Source organism: Argopecten irradians, chromosome 5 (genome assembly GCF_041381155.1).
Source record: "Argopecten irradians isolate NY chromosome 5, Ai_NY, whole genome shotgun sequence".
NCBI classification, from domain to species: domain Eukaryota; kingdom Metazoa; phylum Mollusca; class Bivalvia; order Pectinida; family Pectinidae; genus Argopecten; species Argopecten irradians.
In genome coordinates this window covers 45,270,293-45,286,388 of record NC_091138.1, presented here as the reverse complement: position 1 = coordinate 45,286,388, position 16,096 = coordinate 45,270,293, and the positions used below count along the sequence as shown (strand labels likewise).

Here is a 16,096-nt window from a genome sequence, read left to right as displayed (position 1 = left end):
GCACCACTGACAAGAAAACAAACCGCGAAAATACAACCGAGGACAGCTGTTTGAGATAGAAATGTGGATTTAATCTATCGGTAGATTTTTTAAACACTTACCTTAAAAATGTTCCAATTTGGGTAGCGTCAAGTTATAATGTATCGTCACCAGTCTCAAATAAACTGCATATATTATGAAGTGAATGGTCAGTGTCAACGAAAAGTATAGCCAGCACGATCATAAAATTTCTGTCTTAGAATAATCCAGGTAATCTACACCAACGTGAGTTCCATATCAATGGTGATGACATGTTCTGCAGGGACTTGAAGTCAGACAGAGGCGAACTTATAATGTACAGCATGTGCATGTAAAATCAACATTACAATGTGAACTTGAAGATTATACGTAGCTAACCATCATGCATCCTCGATATGATTAGGGTTTCAATGAGACTTAAGGGAAATGACAAGTTAGCAGTAGGGTGTGTTTACAAAAGTCCAACTTCAACAATGGAAAATTTACGAAACTCAATTGTCTAATCAGAAAGTTATGGAAAGTTCTAGTCATGTCGTAATTATTTGTTCATAACTTTAAAAACATTAACTGGGAAACAGAAGCAACTACAGACCTAATAAATTCCCAGTCTCACCAATTTTTAGAAATTATGAGGGATCACTTTTTGTCCACACGACACAGAGAAGGAAATGAACCATCACTATTAGACTTTGTAATTTATCGAATGAAGAGGGCATAATTAATCTAGATCTAGTCATTGAAACATCGTTGGAAAACAGTGACAATTCAGCCATAATCTTCAAAGTTCTATTCTACTCCCAAGATATATTGAAAACTCAAAAGTACAATTTCTTTAGAGGTGATATGAATTGATGATATGCGTTTGGAATTATCAGCTATTGAATGGGAAAATCATCTTAAGGACATGAATGTTTGTGAACCATGGAATAATGCAAAAAGGTATAAAGGAAATATACCAATGGAAAAAAAATCCAAGACCCAAGTAAGAAAACCATTGATGAATAAACTAGTAATGAATGCGGCAAAAAAAAAAAAAAAAAATCATGGCAAAATATTTAAAGATGCTCCACCGCCGACGGAGCATAAATGATATTCATCATTTGAACAATAATTAGTGTTTAATCGTGTATACATAAGTCTAATTAACACAAAAAATAATATAAAATAACATATTTTGCCTTTGGGTCATGTGCAATCAGTACTTCATTCCATATAGGATATAGTGCCACAGAATTTTTTCGGGATGCAATCTATTATTTTCCATATTTTTAACTTGAAGTAAAATTAGAAGCTCAAACTTTTCAATGGCGGTAATGGTGTAAAGTAATTAACTTTTGTAACTGAAGAAAAATTCTAAATCGTCTGCTGCTGTTTTTGATAGTGAAAAAAATACCATTCGTCAGCGGTGGAGCATCTTTAAGGAACAAAACGCCAGAGTATTTTGAACAACACAGATGAGTCAGAAATAAAAACGAAAAAGAGGAAGAGGAAGTGAGTAGGTGAATATGAGGAAAAGGTAGCAGAAACTTTGAAAAATAACATAAGAAACTTTTGAAAATATGCAAGATCAAAAACAAAAGTAAGGGAGAATATACCAAGCCTAGAAACAAATGATGGCCAGCTGGAAGTTGACCAAGATGTAAAGGAAGAGCTCCTTCTATATCAGTGTGTTTACTGATAAAGATGTGAGGGAAATACCGGAAGTCATATATACCATGGGTATTTGCAGACTAAAAATATTCGGACAACATGTCTTGAAATACTACCAATACATTTATAATAAAACAAAAACAACAAAAAAAATTTTTCCAAACGGAAATATAATAAAATATAATAAAAACACAAGAACGCCAAGCATAGGAATAGACAGAAATACAGTCGGAAAGAAACCTGAAAAACTTAATAGAACAAAATCAGCATTCTATTGTCAGTTCCCAATTCGGATTTTTGAAAGGAAAATCAACTGTCCTTCAACTTTCAGAGATTAATCTGGATGATATCACAGAGGAACTGGACAAAGGAAATAATATGGATATTATCTACATGGACTTTCAAGATCTTTCGACAGTGTTCCCTATAAAAGGCTCCTAAAAAGGTAGAAAGCATTATGTCAAAGGGAAACTGCTTGAGTGTAAAACACTTTTTTATCGGACCAAAAGGAAAGGATACTCCTGGACGGATCACCACCAAAGGAATGGTAAAACTGTACACTGTGGTTGAGTGTGTTGCTTTGCAGTTATATGTGTCACTTTCTCTGTTATCTTCAAAGGGTCTCTACAGGTCTGTAATTGTTAAGGTTTTTTTCTGTTGAACTGTCTTCAATTTTACTAGATTAAGATAGTCAAGGGTGGATATATCGTCAGTGATAGTAACCCCTGGATCATTGAGAATGCATTTAAACATGAACGAGACACGACTCGAGGAAACAATTTAAGTCTCATATAGTGTAGTACTTAGTTGCCCACAGTATATTATTTTATTAAACTTCTGTTCCACCTTCGATAGTCAAGGGTTACAATCTGCCGATCGATGGACGTATCGTGACCATCACCCGTGATACTCCAGGGGTAATTATATCTATCATATTATCCACCCCTGGAATATATCATAACAAAACTGAAGACATGTCAGGAGAGAAAAGCTGACCAATCACAGGCCTACAGAGTCTTTGTTTGAAGATTATGTAACTGAGCGACGCCTAACTTCATAGCCATACAGTCAACCACAGTGTACCGTTATGGACTAAACTACCTGTATCATCTGTTGTTGCAAACTCAACCTTCAGTTGTGCTATGAAATACTCCAGGGTGGATATTATGACAGTAATACATGTAGTAACCTCTGGAATATTGAGAATGCTTAACCCAAAGATGGTGCCGTAGTACTATGCCTTATAGTAGTCCAACTTTTGGTCTTAAGTTGAGAGATCGCGGATTGCTCCCGTGAGTAACGCTTTAGGGTATCTCCCCTGGTCGAGACAAACCACATATCCTTTAAAAGTGGCAGTTTGTGTCATTTCTTAGCACGTAGCATAAAATGAGTGGGACGACTGGTTTGATGTGATTCATAAATACCACTGTTGTTATATCCACCTCTGGAATACGCAATAACAAAAACGAAGGCTTTGCGTGCGACAACATATGAGATAGGTAGTATATTACTTTGATATTCAACAAAGGAAGTGAATAACGATGCACTATGGTTGACTGTATGTCTTTGAAGTTGGTCGTCGCTCTCTCTGTTATATTCAAAATAAGTCATTGTAAGCCTGCGATTGGTCAGTATTTTATTTTTTTTTCATTGAACTACCAGGGGTAGGGATAACAATTATAATAGAAAGTCTCTGATTATCATGATTAATGTGACCGGGTGAGATGTGTTATTCAGTACCTTTACCGACATACTCATGTGAAATAGCACTAACAGGGGGATAACGTGGAGACAAAAAACGAATATACCGTAGCCTCCCAAAGAAACACATACGTTCACAGCACATTGCATACAATAGAGACCGTTTTTAAAGATGCTCGACTGCCTACAGAATGGAAGACTGAAGTTGGTTGCGAGTTCCTAGTTCCGTTTAATAAACTAGGAACCAAACCCGAGTTCCAAGTTCAGCCCTCCCTACAGCAAATAAACAATACCCGTTATTTAAAAATTAATTGATGTATAATCGTGTTTAGATGTGTCTAACTAACACAAACACGTATATAATATAATTCATATTGCTTTTGGTGCGTTCATGGTAAGTTCTTAATTCTATATATGGCATAGTGCCATGGATTTTTTGTCGGGATGCAAGAAATTATTTTGGGTATTTTTATTTTGAATTAAACAAAAATAAGCTCAAACGTTTCAATGGTAGTAATGGTGGAAAGGAAGTAACTTTTGTAAATGAAGAAAATTACTAATTTGTCTGCTCCTGTTTTTGATAGAAAAAAGATACCATTCGTCGGCGGTTGAGCATCTTTAAACGTCTCTGGATACCCAGCTTAGTCAACCAATCGATGATCTTTTCAGCTCAATTGACGTGAAGCAAGACATTAATATTTCAAGCACATGTTCAAGTTTCCATGTGTGATACAAGGGTCGGCTTGATTGTATTTTGATAATAATAGCATTTCCATATCAATTTACGCCTAACATTAAATCGTGATCGAATGCAAGGTACAGTATGCTGCATGGGCCTGATTGATTATAGAGTTACTGGTTTACATAATGCAGATTTTTTTCTTTTTATTCGAGGACATATACTAGATAAGTCAGCGATTTATTTCTATAGACTGCGCAAGATGTTACCATGCAAGTATAATTTTTCATCAATCGAGTTATAAGCAAAATGATATCCCGTGCACGGTGAAATGAAGACATATACAAATACAAAACTAATATATGAAAGACCAAGCAGTTAAGGAGTGGTTTAAAACCTCATTTGGCATGTTTATAGTGTAATAATTCAATGTTGCTTGTAACAAACATTTTCATTGGCTTAAAGCTTTACTTAATCATCCAATGAACGAAAACATAACGTCGCCGTTTGTAACGTCTCTTCTGATAGACTGATATAATGGCTTAATGGTTCCATAGAGAAAAAAACTCCCAAAATGAATTTATAATTTTGAATATTGAATTATACATCTTTATAGAAAATCTATCCCATTTTAGCCTTTACTTAGTAATAGTAATGGGACTCCAGAGATATGTATTCATTATAATACAACATCTGAAACACACACACTTGGCTCTATTCATAAAGTCAAAACGTGGGTTCCAATACATTACTGAACCAAAATCAGCAGGGAAAAGGTTTTAATAGTTATGGCATATAACATATTTTCTAATCTAGAAGTACCAGCGTCCAATGAGATTGGCGGAAAAACAAAGAAAAATGATATGATTTTTGGCAATGCTGCAAATATTCTTATTGGGTTTCTATTTGTTTTGTTCAAATCAAATCCTCTATGTATTGTAAGTATTATAACTAAACACGATGGTCACTTTTTATGCTAGGTATATGTAACACATTAAATTGTTTGATTCCTCAATGTGGATATTATGGCATATTAACTCGAAACTTATTTGAAATAGTGGCCTTACTGAATGTAACCTAGATTTGTATGGGGGAAGTTTACGCTTACGGATCACATGATTACCACATTTTGCTTACTTATTACCAGTTTGCAATTGATTGGTATCCGCGTAAGTTTACGAAAGCCTTCGTTTTTCAATTTAAATTGGATCAAGACGTATTTCTTGTGAATTCAAAGGTGTTCGCCAAGGAGATCTCGACGGACTTTCATTATTAAACCGAAAAACATGTTTAATGAATTTCCGTACACCCATGGCAGTTATTATTGCAAAGTCTTCCCTTTTTATACTTCAAATGGTAAGATGAAATGTCAAACAATTAAAAGTTCGAAAATTAAATTGGTGAATGACTTTTGAATTCAACTCGCTTCAATGACCGTATGGTATATACAAAATGTGCTTAGAACGATGGTTTACTGTGAAAGAAGAAAGATGAATGCATCTTTCTTAAAACTGCGTGTTTGATACATCTTCCGATAAACTCTATTTGAAGTTCCTTTGCACAGATTGTAAGAGCTATCATTATCAACGATAATGTCTCTTCTTAACAAGCCGTCATTAATTACTTTAGCCATTAATTAATAGAACAATCAGCCAACCTTGGACATAACAGCCTAATACGTTCTTTTTTGATTTGTAATAAAAGAATACAACAAAAACGTTCTTCTTTCGTATGATTTAATGTTCTTCCCTGAAGCTTGTGAGAACAAAATAGTATACCGTGGAGCCAGGAGTTTTCGTGGAAATATCTTTTCGCGATTTCCGAGACATTACTGTAAACCAACTTATATTCGTGTGCGAATAATATTCGCATAATTTATGAGCGATAGAAATAGCGAAATTAATTAAATTTATAAAATCAACTTATTAATTAAATTAATTGTCGTGTAAAAATTATGAGCACATGTAAAGTGATCATATAACTCTAAATTACAAAAGTAAATTAGTCACGGATAGGTCGATCGACACTAAAACGTGAAATCTAGTCATCGTGAAAATAAGTTAAGTTACAGTATGTGGTTGTGAAATAATAAGTAAATCAGGCTCCAGGATCACGAAAGAATCTTAGGCTTAAGTTTTGGCTTAGCCAATCATTCATGACGTAACGTTTTGTAACCACATCTTTGATTGGTTAAGTCTAAACTGAAGACAGGTTTGGACTTAAGATTGTTTCATGATCCTGAGGCCTGATGTACTCTTATAGCATTATACTAAATATTGTGGTTCGTTAAAATCTATTTTTAAGTTATAATCGCAAAAGGTTGACCCACAAAAATGACCGGCTATTCGGTCTTTGCATATTACAGAGTTACTTCCCTTGAAAGTTATCGATTTTGACGTCATTTTTATGAGCGTCGCTTCTCTGAAAAAGAGCGACGTTCTGCTCGCAAACACATGACGTGACAATATATACTTACTCTACAAGGGACGTAACTCTGTAATGTGCTTAAATGAAAATACGGTTATTTCAGATCTTATGTGTTCAATAGCATTGTCTTGTGGTATAATATCCACTTTTTTAACAACAAAACAATATCTCAATCAACCACATCATTTAATTGTTCAATAGCATTGTCTTGTGGTATAATATCCACTTTTTTAACAACAAAACAATATCTCAATCAACCACATCATTTAATTATGTAAATAAATATATGTTTTATAACAGCAACGAAAATGTTGAACAGCTTAATTAATCAAGATGCTAACCTACAAAAATATATTCATAAAAAGACATGCGAATCAATAATCTAAAGCCTTATGAAGGCCATTTGCATGAGTGATTTATAACGGTACTGTATTCTGTGGTGAATACGACTTACAACAGATGTGACATACACTTCATTCTCTGGCCTCTATTTCATTCAAACATTCTTTGTGACACAATTAATCAATTTATCAACAATTCACAGAAATCTCGGTATACAATGTCACATTTTTTCCACAATCTAGATTACATGTAGATAGAATTAGACTTGTAATTTCACTCAACTACGATACGCTCCAATTCGATAATTAATGGGAGTCTATCTTAGTGAATATTTACAATCAACACTCTTAAAGTGAACAGTCGGGCAACGATGGCTAAAGTCGGTAAAAATGGTGTGAATATATCCAGTATAATTTCTTATGAAATAGAAAATTAAAATCTCTCGCCAAAAACTGTCTGCGTACGAAGAAATTAATTTAAAGTATAGGAATCCTAAAACGTCCTCCCGGCTGACTATGTCCGTGGTTACATTTACACGCAGCCTCGCTTTCAATGCTTTCAACTTTCCTTTACTTTAATGGTCAGAACTGGGAAACGTAAGCAGAACTTGGCCGTCGTATTAATATGTGAGAACTTTTGGAAGGCCAATGAACGCATTTAGACTGGTTTTCTTTGCCCGACTATTCACTTTAAAATTATGTATTAACACAGTAAAACGCACGCGGATTGAAATATCAGTTAAGGTATATGCATACGATTTCTTAGTAATATCTGATAATTAGTAAGAATCTAAATAAAATATTGTATATGAACTTCTCTTACATGGAAAATAAACGTCTAAACAGTGAGATTAATATAAACTTACATTAAACTTTCAAGGAAATGGGGATTTCTTCACCCGAATAAAACGATTTTTGGCTATTCGGCACGAGGCGCGAAAAATGGTGACCAGCATTCATGGGGTGTATATGTTATATCTGAATTCATTTCTCAAAGCCATGTTTGGTCATTTCTCACGCAGTCGTTTAAAGAAAAGGACTAAATTACGATTTACCGCCTCACTATCAAAGAATCTCCTAGCAAATGCGTGAAACTTTATGACGTCATCAATAATGAACGTCATGGCAATACTTGCTACTACATGTGTTGATTAAGTCACGTACTAAACACATTTTTTCAACCTCTTACATGATTTTAAACAAACAATACCAAAATCATTCTCTTGAAGTATAGGGGAAATAATAAAAAAAAATAGGTTTGCAATATAAATATGTATATAATGTAAATTATATATGTAAATAATATATATAATTTTACATCAACCATCGTGTATTTTCAAACGTTTGCACTCGGCAAGCATCATGCCGACCTGCTAAAACCTGTTACTTCGGTGAGAAAAGCACAATCTATTCGACGAACCCATGTAAGATTGTGTGTATCGGTCTTTTCCTAGCAACCGGAGTATCCGGTGTATCGGAGTATCCCTCTGAAGTATGGGAGGAAAATCGATCTCAGACAGACATAGACAGACATGTTGTGATGCTACCGACGATAACGAATTTCATGCCAGATGGCAAGCTTCGTGCTAACCAGCCAAGCTTTTAAATTTGAATAGGATACAACGTCTGTAGAACACACTAATGGAAGATAATGATAATCTATTGCATTATTTTAAAAACATCACCCAAAAAACACGAAACCCCAAAAACCCCAAAGCACATCTGAAATTGATAAGCATTGTGTGTCTAGCATAGGAAAAGTTCTTTCAAATGGCTGAACCGAATTTACAAATATTGAATAAAATGAACAATTCTCTTTTGTAATATAATGCACAAAAACTGTCAAATACTGGATTTCATATCCATATGGAATGTAAATTAAACATATATTCAATATCATCTGCAAAATTATGTCACAATCCTTAGCATGCATATTAATTAGTTTTCTCAACACCAGTTATTTTACACAACTCATCTGTCTGAATGTAGACTATAACATAACGGTAACAAGTAAATACCTTATGGTTCCACAGAACTATGTACTAAGTGAATCGTTGTAAATAATATTTTGTTGTCTGTATTGCTGAAAACCAACTTTTTTTCGCTGGAATTTAAATTCGCGTTGTCGTGTCTTAAGGCGTGATCAAAGGGCTTTAATTTTGCGATTTAAACGCAATTATTTGAGACTTTTTCGCGGCGTTCATTTTTCGCGAACTCTGACCACTCGCAAAGTACGCAAAATTTCATCGCAAGCAAAAATACGTTTGATTACAAGAAATAAATCTGAATCCTCGTCAATAAGTCGGATGCTGAATCATAGACAATTAAATCATCAAGCCGAAAAATGATAAATAAATTTAAAATTCGGTTTTAAATAGAGGAAGAAAGACACCTGTGATTAAATGATCATCAAGCCATTTATCACAGTCGTTGTGAAAATTACAATTATGATGTGAAGATGATAATGATTTACATAGAATTATAGTATCGACAGCTTGTTCAGTCTTAGCAAGCAACCATGAAAGCCCTTGTTTGTACACATATTGTGACTGTAAGATAACCTATTTTTCGCGAGAGATTCATTTCGCGTATTTTCCATTTGTTAATTCGCGATAGTGACTCAAATTTTACGACTGTGAATTCGATTTTTTTTGAACTCGATGATGAAATAGTAGTCATATAATACAAAATAACATCATCACAACAAAAGTTAGTTTACCGAGCAAAGTACGTACATCATTTAATGATGATGATGAACATGTTATTTTTATTTATAATATTTTTAGTATATTATTATAAATGATGCATAGTATCCACACACACGAATATATTGATTTTTCATCCACATACTGTTATCAACACAGTTATTTCCTCCTTAATTATATGAAATTGCAAACTAATTTATTTTTCGCGGTCACGTGACTTCATGCTTAATAATATCACTAATGACGATTCAATTTCGCGATTTCGGCTGATATTGATATGATGTTCTCATGTTAAGAACATTTTGGAGATTTCGGCTCATATCATATGATACATATACTGTACATACTCGTGTTAGGAACATTTACGTGGTAAATAATTTTCGAGGTTTGTAAACCTATGCGAAAATAAGCTGGTTCTCACTATCATTCATACATGTTTCTCAGATCACGTTTTTATACACATATTTCGGAACACTCCTTACATTCACCTGTACACATTTAATCATTTCTCACAACAACTTAACATCTGCAAATATTCTGCCACTTGTGTCTTACAATAACACTCTAACACGTGCCACAATTCATGCTCACATACACTCAATGCGCAATAAATACCCAATTTTATCATTTCCATCTGATAGAGTACGAGTCCATCTCTCCTGGCTCAAGATGAATGTTTTGCTGTTCTGACAACTGTGTTTCTAAGTGCACGTGAGTTAATGACCGTTTCTCTAATTGGTCAATTTCAACATTATTAAATATTGTTTTGAGATTAATAGGCGCCTTGTTGGCGCTGGTGTCCTCACTGTCTGAGAACACACACGAGCTTTTCCTCTTGTGAAGAGTCACACCTGTTCCGAGGAACGCCATTCGTTCTGTCATCAGAGTTTTGATATTAGAGAATATTACATCAGGTGGCAAGGTGCGACTCGCCATCATTAGCCTGGGAATAATAGCAGACTGTGTATGGGCTATTGTGAAAACCTGAACAGGATTTTGAAGGAGGTCATTTATCACGTTGGCGGTGAGAGAAGGAAATTCAACAAAATCTTTGTTGCCAGTCTGTGGCGGCCTTGGGGAAGAAGCGTGTTCAAGTGTCAACAACATTTTACTGGGAGCTGGTTTTTGGTCCAGAACTGCTTCCTCCAGACCTTTTCCTTTGCTCATAGGTATACGTTCCATCATGACGTCAAGATGTCCATCCTTTAGACTGGCCGTACCATGCGGTTGGGCCACGTGTAGAGTAAGGCGGCGCGATTTGTCCTCTAGCACAGCCATTGATGTGATTGGATAAAAATTTGCACCAATAGGAAGTTCGCTTCTATAGCGTCTATTGACCAATTGAAATCCGTTTGAGTCCGTGAAATACCGACCGTGTTCGTTAATTACGTCCGTTTCAAGTCTCATCATCAACTCAGCATCCGGATTGTTGTCAGGGTTCAGTGTGGCAATATTATCAATGTGTACGGCTTTTCCTTGAATATCTTGTGTATGATATAATGTAACCACTTGCTGGAAGTCCGTGTGACTAATTCTTACTTGCGTAAGCATTTTACCAGACACGACAACAAATTTCTGTTTTGCTTCAAGCAGATTTTGTATCGCCTTTATCTCAGTACCCAACGTATACGCGTTGCTATTTCCGGTCTGGTATTTGACCCATCCTAATTTTAGGTTAGCACAATTACCAGATTTTGCATTCTTTTTACATAGCCGCTGAAGAGTTCCATTGAAAGAAGAAAATTCGGCCACAAAATGTTGATTTTCTATTTTTATAAACTCACTGATATTCCCCAGATGTTCCTGAACAGCAAACGCTGGCGATGGTGGCAGATGCAGTTTGTCATTGTATACAGACACCGTAGAACTGACCCTTTGCTGTGATGAAGACTTCTTGACGGTGTACGTTACACAAGACAAAGGAGCTATAGTAAGTTCAAAGTAAACCTGATATGACTTCAGTATTATAAATGTTCCGGTTACTGACGCAGACGACATGCTATTCTCGGTAAATACTGGGTTAACCTGAACAGAAATAGATTTACCATTCTCATCAATGATCTTCACATCCGGGGCATTAACAATAATAGATTGTATTTCCTTTCTTCTTTGTGTATAACCGTTTATGAATATTAGGGTCGAGCCGGTTTCGCTGAGCTGCAGAACCTTCGACGTGAGTCTAGAATCCGGAGAAGACTGGATATACAGAGGTTCTATGAGCGATCCGGGAGGAGATGTAAAAAGAAGTTGATGAAGACTTTTAGCAGTAACCTGTTGTAATTTCGATATAGCATCAAAAACCCTTTTCTCAAAATCTAACACAGTTGCATGTGCAGACGTTCCCGTGATAGCATCGTGATGCTGAACAAGCCCATGAGTGCGCCTAGCATTCTGAAGGGCTCCAAGGGCTTCCGGAAGTCCAACGAACACGTGACCATGCTGTTGCGAATGAGCAATTGCGTACGACGTCACGACTTCGGTGACCTTAAGTAGTTCGAGTAACGAACGAATCATTCTTTTATCGAACGGTCTAGTCGTATAATATCCACTCCAATACTCGTGATCGCGATCAGTGTATGTGAAATAGTCGCCGGTAATCACCGGTTCCGGTTTTCCATTTAACTTTGACCTCTTAATTTGATTTTTTAATATGTCAAAGTATTCGCCTACGGTTCCAAATTTCATTTGCACATTCCATTCCTGTTTAGAATTGACGAACGAAATCAGACGCTTCATGTTGGCATACTGACGCTGCCACTCATAATCGCTGACGTACCGGAAGTCGTCACCGTGTGGCATCAGTATGACATTGTGACTATACTGTGACGCTTTCAGACGATACTGTTCCACTATTGTCTTTGCAAGCTGTTCAAAATTCTGCTGTACTCCGCCTTGTTGAAAACCACGTGGTTGACCGTCCTCTGGCGGGAAATCGGGTTCACGAGCAAAATCCATCCGTTTACATATATCCATATTTGGACCGCAACTATACTCGATGTTGTACAATGTAAATGGCTCCACGTGACACGTGATATCGTGTACCCCAGAAACGTCCCAGGGCTGTCGCCAATCATACGTGAGAAGCTGTCGGTTGCCCATATAGGACTTGACAGCACCATGGATACGTAGAATAGCCATATTGGACATGCCTGACTTTTTCCATAGGTACGGTAAAGTCAAAGAATAACCGAAGGGATCGATTGACCAGCTCGTGTTAACAGTTATTCCAAGATTATCCTTGATCCAAAGGTGACCTTCGATGAGCTGGTCAAGCACAGCGGTGTAATGAGTGGTCGCCTCGTCCACAGAGACCCAACCACCGGACAATATCTCCAGTTGACCGTTCACTAACAGCTTTTTAAGCTGTTCTCGGTCTTGGTCGGAAGCTTCCTCCCACCACATTTTTAAAAATATCGTCTCCGACCAGATCATTCGGAAATCCGGTGTTTCTTTGAGAAACTTGACCGCGTTTGAGATTATATGCTTAGTCCTGACTTCATAGTACGTTTGTAAGGTCCAAAGCCATCCGGGGTCGTTGTGGGAATGTGGAACAACTATGACCGTCAAGGGTTCAGAAGACTGCATAATTTTCTTATTGCGTGGATCAGCAAAGGCACTTTCTGTTTCGTTAACTATATACAAGCCATTGTCATTGTTTTTCCGAAATCTTACTTTGTCATAAAAGTCATCAACCATATAAGTCGCCGTTGCTTTCATTGAATCGCATGTTCTTGCCGCTGCACTTACGAATCTGCCATGTGTCAAATCTGCCACGAAGCCTTCCAACCCACCCCCTTTTGGTGACCTGCTCAAAAGACTTTGTGTCCCGCTATATATCACTACGCACAAAAGAACAACAACCCCGACAACCGCCGTCACCAATCTCTGTTTGTACTTCATGTCGAAATGATACACTCACTATTCACATCAGTTTCTGAAAGAACAAAGTAAAAATCAGTTAGTTATTAAAACAAAGGTCTCTTGAAAGGACATGATGACTTTGAATGTTATTAGAAACCGCTATCCATGATTACATGTAAAATGATTTTCCATGTTAGGAAGACGCTATATTCCAGAATGAAACACTTATGAATCATCTATTCAGATTTGATTTACATGTACCAGATACTGTATATGATAAAGTGACCCCAAACTCCTCCGCATCGTCCCCCCTCCTCCCTCAACTCCCTACCCTTACCTCTCTCTCTTCCCCTTTAATTACTTTTAAGTGTACTGTACGTGTTTGTTATACTCCTGTATGAAATATTGTAGGAAAAATAATCGAGAAATTAGAATTTGAAAAAATATAAATTTGTATGAATGTGTATGTGATTGTTGATTGTATGTCTAAATATCATATGTCTTCTGAAATTATTTGAAAATCCTGCAATTTAATTTATTTTTGCGTGCGAGTAAATTTCAGTATCTCGAATATATATTGCCACGAAAACATTTCAAACTCATTATGGCACAGTAAAACCTAAAATGTCCTAAAGTCACGAAATTCAAGTCGACGCGAAAATACGGTGGCTTACAGAGTGAAACCTGACAAGGACCAGTTTAAAAATACTCTTTCATATGTGGATATGAATGATAGGGATATTCTACCCGAGGGTCACAAAATGTAGTAAAACCCGAGGCTTGCCGAGGGTTTTGCAACATTTTGTGATCCCTAGGGTAGAATATCCCTATTCTTCATATCCACTTATGAAAGAGTATTTTTCTTTCATACCCCGACGTTTTATTGCAATTTTACAACTATAATATCCAGCCATTTTGAAATAAATTCGAAGAATTCGGCTGAAAGTCAATTTTTATACATAAAAAATTACGTGATATTTTCAACAAAAATTCCGTTGTTTGCATCTTTTATTGTAAAACCAGTCAAGTTTGTGAAAAAATGTTAAAATTTTACCGAGTAAATAGAAATTTTGTTGATGCCGTGACGTCACGAGGCTTTATTGCATGGGTAGCCATGCAATACAGCCGTAGGCGGCATGAGTGTATTGCCCTAGACTAGCCAGTATTACACCCGTAGGTATGAAAGAAAAGTATGTATTAGCACCGACTGTCTGATAATACTACATGTACATATATGTGAACAGGACATTGCATTCGAAATAAACGCAATTCGGCTGGACGTCACTAAAATTTAACTTTTCAAACATATTATATAGTTTTGACATGTATCCGGTATACTTTTAATCGAAACGTTATATAATACTGTTAGTGCACCGTTTTTATATAACTCATATATGGTTGTAATTTGTGACGGAGAACGCTTCATATAAGTCTAATAACTTGTTCTCAATCCTTATGCAGCAATGAAATTTGTTAAACTAAACACATTCACACTGCATTGCTCATCCATATGAGTGAATGCGTGTTTGTCGCACCAATGGTTCACAAAACAGAACGAATAGTGGACACATCCTTGTAAGGAGAACTTACAAACATAAGACACTGGAGAACGATCAACAATGTACTATGAGATGTAAGTCTATATATACAACATTGTAAGAAATTTTTAAGTTACGGAGACGATCAATCCGATGTGGTGGCATCCTTTGTAAAACTACATATGTCGGCGTCAGATTAGCAATGTTGACCTTTGTAGATGAAATAGATTACTCAATGTATTCATTGACAAAGCTGAAGTATTGGCAGCTGGAGATAAATGCACACATTTCTACATTTATTATAACGAACTCTGAATTAAGTTTTAGCCTATCACTTTAACTAAATATGGGAATATTTTGGTTTGTCAGTCGGTCTCCAAACTATTTAAGTCGGCATCATTTTGTTAAATGTTAAAAAAAGTTGTTTTTGTGTTTCTGTGCAACCCTTTTGATAGATTTAATCCGGTTTTACTTTAAATCATTGTCAACGCCCACCTTAGTTAAATGTTAAAAAAATAAGGAAATTCCGTGACTAAAAATTTCCAAAAGAAAGCATTTCAGAAATTAAGGAAAGTTCCTTAAGTTAAGATTTTCCTTTTATTTAAACATTCCCAAAATGAAAGCGTTAAAGGAAAGTTGTGGAAAGTTCTTTAACTTATATTCTCCACTTAACTTCAATTATTACATTAATGCTTTCCTATCGAGAATTTCAAGGACTTCCTTAAGTTAGGTGCTGTGGGATGTTCATGAAACCGTGGCCTGATGACTTATGTAGAATTTTCGAGTTATTGGGCATTTCTTTTCCACCATATAACAAAATGTTCAGTAAGCCACCCTCTTTTAAAAAAAACTGATGATGCGATCCAAAACAACGCAAGTCACTCTTAATGATGCTACACTGCCGACGAATAATATTTTATCTTTTTTAAAAGGAGCAGACAAATTAGTATTTTCTTCAATAATAAAGATTACTTTCTATACACTATTGTCATCCTTGGAAAGTCTGAGATTTAAAGTATTTAAAATGAGTAATTGTTTCTCCAAAAATCCATGGTACTACGCCCTATATTGAATGAGACAATGATTGAGCAGACGACACACATGCAAAACAAATTATTGTGTAGGTATTGTTGTGGTACAGGGTGTCCCATAAATCATGTTACGCTTTCAAAATGG

The 16,096-nt window shown here is 35.9% G+C and overlaps 1 protein-coding gene across 1 annotated transcript; it reads right to left on the bottom strand.

Moving 5' to 3' along the window:
- Positions 1 to 6,722: 6,722 nt before the first annotated feature.
- Positions 6,723 to 13,474, bottom strand: LOC138324008 (alpha-mannosidase 2-like). Its single transcript, XM_069268981.1, has one exon. The coding sequence runs from the start codon at positions 13,419 to 13,421 to the stop codon at positions 10,146 to 10,148; it is 3,276 nt and encodes a 1,091-aa protein (XP_069125082.1). The 5' UTR covers positions 13,422 to 13,474; the 3' UTR covers positions 6,723 to 10,145.
- Between the last annotated feature and the right edge of the window lie 2,622 nt (positions 13,475 to 16,096).